This window comes from Brachyhypopomus gauderio, chromosome 11 (genome assembly GCF_052324685.1).
Source record: "Brachyhypopomus gauderio isolate BG-103 chromosome 11, BGAUD_0.2, whole genome shotgun sequence".
Classification (NCBI taxonomy): domain Eukaryota; kingdom Metazoa; phylum Chordata; class Actinopteri; order Gymnotiformes; family Hypopomidae; genus Brachyhypopomus; species Brachyhypopomus gauderio.
Window position 1 is genome coordinate 16,057,138 of NC_135221.1, and position 12,776 is coordinate 16,069,913.

The 12,776-nt window shown below is 45.8% G+C and overlaps 1 protein-coding gene across 2 annotated transcripts in view; it reads left to right on the forward strand.

Moving 5' to 3' along the window:
- Positions 1 to 1,503: 1,503 nt before the first annotated feature.
- The window catches only part of ldb2a (LIM domain binding 2a), a 48,110-nt gene continuing 36,837 nt past the window's right edge, over positions 1,504 to 12,776 (forward strand). Inside the window, exon 1 of one of the 2 annotated variants that reach the window (XM_077022356.1) lies at positions 1,504 to 1,886. In XM_077022356.1, the coding sequence (XP_076878471.1) occupies positions 1,755 to 1,886 (132 nt within the window). In that variant the 5' untranslated portion in view covers positions 1,504 to 1,754. The remainder of the gene's footprint in view (positions 1,887 to 12,776) is intronic. The other variant, XM_077022355.1, reaches the window with a different exon arrangement.

Genomic DNA, 12,776 nt, shown 5'->3' on the forward strand with positions numbered 1-12,776 from the left:
AATAAATCAAGATTCCTGGGGATAAATGTCTATGCAAATGTGCGTGTGTGTGCGTGTGTGTGTGTGTGCGTGTGTGTGTGGACGCGTGTGTTTGGGTTCAAACCTGCCGAGGAGCCGCCGTGCACTGCGCACCACAGTAGGTTACCATAGTAACAGCGGGGAGCCTGGCAGAGAAGTGTCTATATGTGTCCTGACCCATTTCGATTTTCCCCTCTCGCACCTCTCAGTATGCCTACCCCCCCCCCCCCCCCCCCCCCCCTCACGCACACACTCGCACGCGCACAAACAATCCCAATTAAAACACAGGCCAGAGCCTGACTCTCACACCCTTTCTCTTAACTAGCACCACTCAATCTCCGTGGTAGAAAAGTCGCGATATTTCTTTTTCTCCCCCAACTGAGAGACTCCAACTCGTGTAGTGATCATTTCACTTTCAAGGAAATGCACACATGGTCACAGTCCACCGAAACTCGCTTTTGGCAAACATGCCGGCCCTTCTGGAAATGCCAATTGGAAAGGTCTTGAGATATTAAATAATGTAATTTTTAATTAAGGGTTTATTAATAGATTTTTTTCCTTCACTAACTTTCATAATTACCTATTTCTTTGCCTGAGGCATTCACAGTCGAACTTTCATTTATCTGCGTTGGTTAAAACCTTCATCTCTGATATCCAACAAAACACAAATCTCATCACCCTTAATTAAAATGTTGAAGTTGCGCGAAAGGTTTCGATGTGGACCCAGTCCGGTTGTGAGAATGACCGATAACCCCCCCTAGAGACGGTTGAGTCTGGCAGTTTTATCCCGGGACTGTTTCCCAAAGTGAGGGGGGGGGGGGGGGGGGATTTCTTAACAATCTCGCGACAATTTGAAGCTCACGATGCCGCGAAGATATGGCCTGGACCATCTGTCTCTTCACTGCACTTCGACACAATGTGAGAAACCCATACATGAGTTCGTTGTTCAGCAGTAAGTTTCTTACTGCTTAACTTTACATGTGCTAATTATCCTCAAATGAACGTAGAGGTTCACACACAGGCGTGTTATTTCATAGGGGTTGGGTGGTGACGTTGCGTTTCTGAATGTACCATTTTTGCTTTTGAACTGTGGGCCCCAGGGGCCCCAGGCGACACAGCAGAGACTTGACTCCAGTTCCCTGCAGCCTGTAGTATCCAGCATCACTGATAATAGAAACGCACGTGTGTTTGATGATAAGTGTCGCGATGATGATGTGAATGCAAGACATATCTGATTCTCCTCAGGTACCATCCACTAACACATCTGCTGAGGCGGAGTAGTTAAGTTGTTTTTTCAAGTTTGCCCTCAACTGTTTGGGCTGGAATCAAAAGACATTGTATATATACTTTTTTTATTTTACTTGAGCACCATTAAGATCTGCCAAGTCGTATATATTTAAAGCGCTCTAACGCTGGATGGACTTATCTCGCCTTCAACAGCGTCCTCGTGAAACCTGCAGCTATCCAATGAGAGCGCGCGCCTCCTCCCCTCTCTCCCTCTCTCCTCCGCCGCTTTCTCCGTCCTCCTCCCCTCTCCCTCTCTCCTCCGCCGCTCTCTCCGTCCTCCTCCCCTCTCCCGCCTCCACCGGACGCTCGCGCCTCTTCGGTACAGCGTGCAGGGAGCGGGGCGAGAGCGCGCGTGCTGATCTCACGCGCAGTGTTTGGAGACCTTCCATGTGCGCTGCACGGATGGTGAATTCTCGCTGTGCATCCTGTAAACGCGGCAAGGAATCAACATGTCCAACCCTCCCCACGACCCGTTCTACTCGTCTCCGTTCGGACCGTTCTACCGGAGACATTCGCCGTACATGGTGCAACCTGAGTACCGAATCTATGAGATGAACAAACGCCTACAGTCCCGGACGGAGGTGAGTTCTCCTCGGTATCGCATCGCAGTCACGACAGACTTGTTTGTGGTGAAAGTTGTTTCTGAAAGAGCACAGCAAGACCCGTTTCTTTGCTTTCTTTCTGGGTTGGCAATTCATTTTCACAAACGCACATAAAACAAAATCATTTCTATTACAGTCGTACCTAGACAGTTTTGAGTGCGAGTTCATATCCAGGTGTAGTTATTGTCCATGTTACTTTCACTAATTGACCTTTGCTATTCACTTTTTTTTTGCATATTTGATCCACTTATTCTGAGCTTCTAAATTCCACCGCAACTCGAGTGAAAGGTTTGAGATTCCATAAAACGTGCAGTTGTGAAATCGTACAGATCGTGAAATCTGTTACATTTCGTTGAGAGTATATATTTGGGCTAATTGTAACCAATTCTGATTCACGTGTACTAAGTAAATGAACAAAATATAAGGTGAATTAAGAGTCTTTTGATTACCAATTAAAACCCACGTGTGCCACGGCTCAAACGGAAAAAGAAGCAAACTACGGTGGGTAAAAAGTCTCCAGACATGACTTTACCAACTCCAAGCAGCACAGACTGTCCTATTAATCATAAGCAGATTTTCTGGTGAATTTTCTGGCATCTACTCAGATCCATTTTTTAAATAAAAACAAAATGACACGAGAACTGCTATATGATGCTGAACTGTGGTGTATAATTTTGCGGTTAGCTCAGAAGCGTGTAGATTTTTAAAAAGCTTACACCTTATACTTTTTCCTCAAAAAATGCAGCGCGCACTCGACACACACACACACACACACACACACACACACACACACACACACACACACACACACACAGAAAGAGAGGTAGAATCCTTTGTCAAATATAAGCAAAAAACAGCACTGATCCCAAACCTTCACTGTCTGGGATATACACTTCAGTTTCTGACATCAGAACCCCTATTGTTTTTTTGTGTGTGTGAGCACTGGGTTTACTTAACACATTTCCATTTCTTCCAAACTGCTTGGGTAGAGACAGATTTCTACTTTCAGGTAACATTTCAGGTGTCCCTAATACATATTTCTATAATGATATTTCTGCATTATTTATTAAATAAAGCTTCTTTTTGAAAGCAAGACCATGAAAACCCCCAATCCATACACATCTCTCTCTCTCTCTCTCTCTCTCTCTCTCTCTCTCTCTCTCTCTCTCTCTCTCTCTCTCTCTCTCTCTCTCTCTCTCTCTCTCTCTCTCTCTCTCTCTCACTCACACTCACACACACACACACACACAAATACAGTCTTGTTTTCCTGCCCTTGCTGGTACGTTTCTTTGACATAATGATTATGATAGCTAATAAATGGTACACCTACAACAAATCTTAACCCTGACCTCAGTAACCAAAAGGACATCATTTGCCTTTTTTAGTTTTTCCAATGAAAATCCAAATTTTTGTTGAAAAAAACATTTAGCATTTATACAAGGTCAAAAAATGTCAGATGTTCCTATCTTTGTGGGGGTATTTAGTCCTCATATAGGTCTATAAACACACACACACTTAAATCTCTCCACAAATGTGAAGGTCACATACTTTTTAAAATATAGACTATAATTATCACATTTTCTTTCTTGATTTAGAAGACATTTGGTTGCAGATATAGAGACGTGTATAATGCCATAACCCAAACGGAATTGCCTGCGATCTTCTTTTTTCCTGAAGAAATTATTCATCTTAGCTATTCGGATTGGTTATACTCAGTGTTACATCCTCGTTTGTTTGTGTTTTTTTTTTCAATAATATGTAAAGATTTTTAATACGTTCTCATTTGTTAAATCAAAGTTGAATGTTTTCAGATAGCTGCCGTCACTGCCACCCCAGCGTATCAGAGATGCAGAATGATCTAACGCTGTGTGTTTGATGAGCCTGCTATACCCCTCCGCTCCAGTATTTCCCTGGTCACATGCTGCTCGTGAATGGATGAAATGCTAAACTTGCCGTACCCTTAAACAAACAGAACCACACGCTTGCAGTCAGGTGGCAGCACGGCTCACAGAGGCCGTGTAACTTTAAGGAGATGTGGACCGTGTTGCCGGGTTGCAGTGCCACAACATCATGCATAATTCATGAGTGTTGGCCTAAAGCCCCAGAAGACTTCCACTCTGAATCGGCACTCACCGAGAAGGCTAACGTAAACACAGGCTCAATATGTCATTCCAACTGCCTCCACCACGCTTTGTTATTGCAACAGCTTTCTTTTAGATTTAATCTTTTTGGTATGATAGATAGTGATAAGGTGTTTCGCTGATGGCCGATTAGCTTATGAATCTAGTCGGTAAGTGCAGTGTCCTCTTACATGGATACATGACTATCACTTTAAGAAGCAGCAGTTTAAAGATTTCGGGGTGAACAATGAATGCAAGCCCAATCAGTGCCAACAGAAATAAATTAAGTTTGCCGAGGTGTTTATGCAAAGCAAACGCCTAGATCCTGCTCACTGACCGTGAGACATGAATGCGTCTTTCCACTCCTCTGAAAAGAAGACTACGCAAGCATGTATCTGTGTGTGTCAGCAATAACGGACACGTCCAGCAAGTAAGATTTTGAAAGATTCTGGCACACGGAATGGATTTCTGATGCCTCTAACTGGGACCACTTCTCACCAGAAGTCTCCCATACTGTCACAGAAGACTGGTCAAGTTGTGATAATGCTGGAACCGTGCCAGCAGTCCTTGCGATGTTTATTAGCTCAGCAGCGTAGCCTTTGCTAATTCAATGCTGAGACCCCTTGGTTATGGTCATTCATCACCTCGAATCATACACCTCATATGATAAACCCAAGTAGACAGTGTCAGGCTCAGCATGGCTAATTCTAAGATGCATAATCAATAGACCTACTACCAGTGTTTTTCCCATATCCACCACTTTATTATGACCATCTACAGGTGGTTAATGCATCACAACAGGAGCACCATTGGTAAATGTAGCAGACGGCTTAAGCAAAAGCAGACCTTGCCAGAAAGGAGAGTCAAAGAATCCCTGACAGTCTTGTCTCTTAACTCAAGTGTGTTTAGACCCATGGCCTGAGGAGGCATTATGAATTGTGTTGTCTGGAGGCTTAAAGCACTCGATTTACTGCCATTTACCACCTGTAAACTAACAGGGCACAGCAGCTTCCTGTAGAAGACTTGTCCACATGGAGCACTTCCTGTGGGTCCCGTCAAGACAATATGGTCAGTCCCGAGTTCTTTGTGTTGTCTTTAGAAATCAGTTTTTTTGGTGAGGTTATTTTTAGTTTTGTGGAAATACAAAAATAGTGGAAATACCTTTTGTGTTTTTTGGCTGATAATGGAGTGCCATACTAATGTTCAAATGAAATTATCTTGACCATTTAGTCAGCCTGGGCTTAACCCCACACTGACTGCTCTCTGTGAGAGTTACCATTCAAACACAGACCTTAACCTAGACGACAGTCTCTTGAAGCTCAAACCAGCCTTTACATTTCAGTATAACTTCTCGGCTGTCTTGTTGTACAAGAACAAAATCGGATATCTCACCTTTGTATTAATGTTTCCCTTTGAGAGTGGAGGAACATGAAGCCAGTGTGTAACAGTCATACTGCTTTGCATATGGAAAGTTCAGGTTCATAGCTTATGCAAAGCATAATCTGAATGCTTCCCACATCCACACTTTCTTTGTCTAGGAAACCAGACCTGTGTTTGAAATGAAAACCTGACCTTTTACTACTTACCTCTATATTCCTCCCTGACATGTAAACAACCAGTGAGTGTTTAGCTCATTCATGGCAGACCCTTTTCTGTGAAGTACATCGCTGTGTTCAATAAGTGTACATCTCTCTGATCAATATTGCTGTCTAATGAACATAAGTAGAGGTTTGTAAGACCTTGTAGCTGCGTGAAATGTTTTGGTGCAGTCTGACGGGTTCAGTGGGTGACTTGCCACACAAGAGTATGCAAATGAAGTAGCCAGTTAACATTCAGAGGAGGAGCCTCATCAACCCAAAGCTAGTGTAAGCTCATTAGCATACAGCTCCTTAACATTTGCATGGTGAGACAGGGAAACAGAGGTAAAGAGAAGGAGAGATGGAATAGGAAACGGAGAAAACGAGAGAGGGACATGTGTAGTGAGTGGCAGAGAGAGAGAGAGAGAGAAACCATAAGATCCATAAGAGGTCAGGAGGATGAAAACAAATGGAAGTGCAGCTTTATGAATCTCTGGCTAATGGTTGTGGAATGGGATGCGTTTATGTAAAAGAGCGGCGAAGGTTCGCGCTGTGTCCCAATCTGAAACCGATCGATAATGCATTTTGCTGAGGAGAAACTCCCTCTTAGACTCTCTCAGAGATAAATCAATCAATGCAACTCCTCTATAGTCCTGTTATAGCCACCGTTGACTCTGAATGGTAAGCCAGTCGACAGATCATTATCATTTGTAGCACCTGATGTTTAATAGATTTTGCAAATGGCAGGTAATGGGGAGATTATTTTGCAGTGAAAGATGCACATGCCCTTAACCAACCCTCCATGCCACATGCTGTGTGGCAAGACCATCACTTTAATTTGGTTAAAATGGAAGTCAATAGATCGTACCCATTCCTTACAACAATGAGCCAAACCCTTACAGGACATCTGTACATCTATCAAGGACATTTCATCTCCATGAGACTGGACCGCGCAACTTGTGTGTCCTGCTGGTTCCATGGGCTGAATGTTGTACATAGACTCCACTTGGACTGTAGCCATGTCATTGCTTACCCCACCATTTACCATTCTGTTGCTATTAAGAGGAGGTCACGGTGCACATTGTTAAATCCCCTGTCATAGCCTGACCAACCTGCAGTGTAACTCTGGCACCTGTCGCGGTGTATGTCAAGAGGTGTCGTAATAGCAGTTGGGGGGGAAAAATAGCCCGGCAGGATGACAACCGATATTACATCTGGAACGTCTGTTGTCATGTCGCTGGGTTTTTGACAAGCAACGCTGTCATGTTAAAACCTACACTGCACAAACGGAGAAAAGGACTACAGTACATTTTTTTGCAACACGAACATAACAACATAGTTTTTGTCTCGTCAGTAGACCCTTTTATTATTACACAAAGAGGGGTTACAGAGGCGGCGCCTGCTACGTGAGAGATTACGCCGAAAGCACAACAGCATTAAAGAAAAATGGAGGTTTTGAAACAATAAGGTGGTGCAGAAACGGGCAGGATGCGGGGACAATGGCTCCACCTTTATCCTGCAACTTTCCCCGCAGTTCCTTCCAGGCCAGCGCGCTGCACCGATAACGGATAAAGAGGGATCGCCCATTTTCACCAACTTCCTGTTTTTTGGCCGCGCTTTTCCTCCGCTCTCGATCTCACAATCATCATATTTTCGATTACGGCCGGACAGCGTTGGACGTCACACGCGGCAATAAGCCGGCCGGGAGGTTTGGTGGCGATGTTGGATTTGCCGGATTGAACGCGAATCTTGATTAACACTGAAAAAGCAAAAAGCTTCTTATATTTAATTATCAGAATACCTATTATTAACATTATGATTATTGATGCTGTTTTGTTATTTTTGAAATAGCTAATAGAATTTATAATAGACTTATGCAATTAATCACATATTAATTAAAATCATGATGTCGGTCTCTGCAATTAGCATGTTTTGAAAGGCAGTAATTAATGCATTTCTTCAGTAGAATGCCTGGTGCATCGTAATCAAGCGTTTAGTTGCTCCAGACAGCACCGTTCACAACGTACGTGTGGAAACAAATCCCGCGTGTTCTTGGAGCAGTGTCCAGGCGGATAATCTCGGTGTCGTGACGTGGTGCGACACATGCTGGAATGGAACCATCACCTGCAGTCACGGTGGTGATCAGAACCATCACAATTTGGAAGAGTTGAGGATACAGGTGGTCGCACATACCGCGGGGCTGAGGAGCCATTTTGGGTTGTGAATGTTGGCCGACGTGAACGAGTCTAACGCTCGTCTGACGGCCTCTTCCGAGCACACGTGAGGAGTCGGCAGACCCAGGCGTGGCTCCGTGTGCACGTGCCGGGTTTGTGCTCGGGTGTACGCGCAGACGACGTGACGGAGCGGGTGGAGGTTGTGGTGAGGGGATTGAGGTGGAGCGGCCGGCCTCCGCCTCGCACGGCCTCCTGAAGGACACTCCCTCTCTCCACCCGTCCACGTTTCGCACGATGCCCGTTATGGATGCCCGGCCTTCTGACGCGCTCGGACCTCGTCGACAGCGGCCAAGGCCGTCAAAGGAACGCGCCGCGCGGGCGATCTCGAGCCGAGAAGGGGCGGAAGAACCACTCCCAGGACCGACAAAATATTTTGATGCTTTCATTCAGCACTGTGGAGTACAGCCTTGATGCTTCTCTGCTGTAGTCTTTGAGTTCGGTTTCAGGCTTAGAATGCAACAGGGACCTTGGGGAAATTTCAGACGCCTGCCATGTGCCGCTGCTTACTAGCATTGCTCAGTCTGTTTCAGACGACGCCGTTCTAAACAGAATCCACTAATTATATTCTCCGGTAGCATACAAAATAACGATTAGGCTCTGATTTTATTGTTTAATTTTGATGCAGTTACATGTATCTCTGTAGGTATTATGGTGATTTAGGCTTGGAGTTTGAGAAATGGGTCTGTTTGTTTGATTTTGTTGTGTGTGTGTGTGTGTGTGTGTGTGTGTGTGTGTGTGTGTGTGTGTGTGCCTGTGTTGTAAAAAACAGTATTATTTACCGAGGATACAGGACGCTGTTGTCTCTCTAAGCCCCTGGATTTCCCACAAATCCCGGCTGCTTGGCCCTAGCAGTGTGGTGACTGGGTCGAGAGGCGCCATTGGCACGCTGATGAATCCCTCCGGATGGCCCAATCAATACGGCTTTATCTTCGGGCGACCGGCGCAGACGCCCGTGTTGGTTCACCTGGGGTCCTGGAGGAGTGATCGGCGCGCCGTACATCAAAGCCCACTATCAGGCTTGGTCGGGCAGACAGGCGCAATCAGAAGCGGAGGCGTGATCCACTCATCTCCTGCGGCAGCTAAAGACCCGTGATCTATAGCTCACGCGCCACGCCGCGCAGCTCTGGAATATGTCATCCTTATCGGTGCTGATCTGTGTTCCCGGAGTTGTAACAGCCCGAGTCTTCTTTCCACCCGTCAGTCAAGACACAAAGGCAGTGGATGCTGATGTTTATGATACATTACAGCGTAGACGTAAAATACATAAACATGTTTATGTCCCACAGGTGTGGAACATAAACATTTAACTCTAAAAGTCCTCATGTTTTGACTTAAGAATGATGAGCACCTCATAAAATGACAACACAATTCATTTATTTAATAACAACATATATAAGTGATTGCGTAAATCAAATTAGCCTGTTGGTACGTTTTTTTTTGTGTGTGTGTGTGTGTGCGTGTGTTGGAATTCTAGAAAAGTTCTGTAGGAATTCTACTAGTAGTGGAGTTGTGGGGTGACTCTCAGGGTCATGCCATTAAATATCAGAGCCCTGAACTCCGTAATACTCTTGTGATTTGTCGGCGCTGTGTAACTGGGTACAGAATGGCCCAGAGCTGGGATATAACGGTGATCTAACCTGAATGTCCCCACTTGTGAGATTTCAGAAAAGCCTTTCACACCAGGTAGAATGAGGCCTTGATGGTAGTTTACACATGAAAGGGTTCCTGCTAACAGCAAAAAGTGGTTCCACTTTTTCTGGAACCTTTTTCTTTAAGTGTGTGTGCGCGATTGCTTATCATTTTAATGAGAATAAACCACAGTATAGGTATTGCTTTTTGGCTTCCGTTGACACGTTTTGCTTTTTGTTTTATCGTTACAAACAAACGTTTCTGATTTTAATGAATTATTGCTAATTAGATGACAAAAAATAAAGCCAAGATGACTTAATTTGCGTGATATAGCTGTTGCCCCTGGGAAGTCTGTGTAGAGAGGTATCGATATTGCTTGCAAGGGTCAGTTGAACCATTAAATAGTGTTAATTGGGGCAAATGCCTGATCAGATTGGCCATTGATTGTGACAGTGTAGATTATCTCCAAGATAAATGGAATCCTTTACTTCAGAACCTGAGCCCGTTACTGCTGGTCCTGTCTGAGGCCATTACCATCCGGCAGAGATGAAGTTAAGCCTAAAAGCAGACTAATTAGCACTGAGACGGAGTAATGTAATTAACATTTGTGCTAACTTTGGGCCTGCAATTATATGTGTAATTGTTGATTAGATCTAATTTATTAAACACGTGTACAGACAGTTTTCATGCATGCATGCTGAACACTGCAGACACGTGGGAGCTGTTCTTCACCTTTATGGCTAAAACACACAGCGTCTACTGTCATTTAACTGTCATCTCCATCTGAAATGTTTCTGCAACTTGTGATCAAAATCAGGAAACGCTTGAGACGTTGTCACCTGTGTATCTGCCCGAGGCTGAGGGTCATTGGCCTATAGAAGTTGGTGTACAGACAAAGCTGTATTTGTGTGTCTGTGCATGGACGCTTTGGTGTGTAAACGCACATGTACGTGTGCACAAACCTGTCTGTAAACTTGCGTGTGTTTGCGCATGCACGTGCCCGTGCTCGTGGGTGAATGCGTGTGTGTGTATGTGTGCGTGTGTTGACCCCAGCATTGAGATGTCTGTTCCGTGGAGATCAATGAGCTCTGGGAGTGTATTCTCTCCACCTGCTGACACTTGCGCTTGGCTGGAGTGTCTCAGCTCGAGTGTTCACGTCAATGGAGCTCGACAGCAATATTGAGCTGTAAAGGCCCGCCGAAGCGTGCCACTTCACACAGCAGGGCTGGAGGTATAGACACAGGGAACTTGCGCTTTGCTGGTTAAGGCAGGCCAAACAAACACACACTCTGAACAGGGTGCGTCTAATGCTGTCGTTGTGCCTTGTCATTGTGTCACACCAGACCAGGACTAACCAATCAGGACAAGACTACCAAAACACACAATTTGGTGATTTGACGGTTTGTTGTGAGGCTTTGCTCTGATGTTATTCAGGTATACAGGATTAGCCAATGGCCGATGGACATGAACCAAGCTGCTACCTTGCGTTTGCATTGCTCCACACGGAAATTGTGATCTATCGTGCAGTAAGGTGAAACACACTGGTACGCTTATTTGACGCGGCTAAATACCGGCCTGTCTTATTCCCAACAAGATGATTTCACTTTGCTGTATCGTGTCATCGCCGTAATTCATCAAAACACATGAAGCGCTCACACTAGAATACCCACATCTGGTCAGAATGCACGCAGCACCCAGAAAATGCTGAATCGTTGAAGGGCTCAGTTGCGTTTTGCAGCCTTCTGTGCTTGTATCACAAAAGCCGCTATTGCTGTAACTAAAAAATGACACATTGTGGAGCTGCAATGATACAGGAAGGCCTGTGAGATACATGCCAAAAACAAGCCAACATCATCATTATCAAAGTGTAACACTATTAACCTTGACAAATGGGGATGCCTGAAAGGCAAAGCGTGGTCAGAGGTGCTGGGAAATAAGCTGAGCGTGCATATAATGAAGCGCTTAGTGCAATCTGGGGGTCTGCAGACGGAGAATTAGTAGAGTCATGTGTAGCCAGGACTGCCCGTCAGGCTACGAGAGGGAGATTATGGACAAACATCCAGTAAACAGTGAGCTGGAGACAGACAGACAGACAGAGAGACAGAGAGATGGACGGAGAGGGAAAAGGAGAAAGTTGTTCTTGACCCTGAAGCTTTGTCTGTCCTCAAGAGGCCCTGGGAGAAAGTTGGAGAGAGAGAGAGGGAGTGCGGGATTATCTGATGAGGTCATATATCCTGCTGAGTCTGACTGTAATATTTAATAGTGAACCCACACTCACTCGCACACACAAACGTTACAGATTTACTACGCATTTGTAACACTCTCTCAGCCTCAACACATAATAACAATGTACACTGACAGATACAGACACACGAGTGTGTGTGCGTGAAGAAATTAAAGACTCGCACACCGATGCTTGCACCTTCTGTTCACATTAGGATTACCCAGATGTGACCTGTGTGTTTTTTTCGTATTTGTATGTCGGTGTCAATGATCATCTGATGCTCCGACCCAGATGTGTGGACTAGTGATGTTGGCGTGAAGAGACGTTTGGCCCAGCGACCTCCGCTCGTGTGGCGACGCCCCGGCGTGACGGACGCGTAGCGAAAACCAGCAGCAGCTCAGAAGTCTCCTTCCCCACATCTTACGAATGTGGGTTTCCTGTATAAAGCAGCAGCAGATGGGCCAGTTTCCTCGTGCATTCAAAAGCAGAGGATGGTGGGTGTGGAGGCCCCGGGGGGCGGGGTGGGGGCGGGGCAATCTCAGGCCCCGGGGGAGGGACGGGGGTCGTCCCTGATGCTCCACGAATCCGACAGCGCTAATTGCGGACATCTGCGAGGGCTCGTGATCCGTTGGCGGGCGGCAGGGAGACGCCGACCGCCATCATAACAACGTCAGCTGGAATCAGACTACTGTCAGTCAGGGTGGGGGGGTCACGCAACTGTGGGTGGGTGGGGGGGGGGGGGGGGGGGGTGGTGATTATAGTCAGAGTGTCAGAAGAGCGATTCAGCACATGAGGTTAATCTGCCTGCCCGTGTTACAGAAGCACTGAATTACTACAGCCGCTGGGCGGCTGTCCCTGATATATCTGTGATCTTTTGGTGTTAGTGCTACGAGCCTGAATTTACAGTCGGTTAGTACGGTGTTATCTCCGAGGCGCTTTCGAGGACACGAGAGTAGCAGCGTTTGGGCCCGACACGCTGCTTTAGACGGGTTTTATGGGCACAAACAATGGTCTTGGACTCCAAACCCTCACAGTCATTGCTCAGTAAAAGTCCTAACACACCAGGAACGGCGCGACTCCGCCCG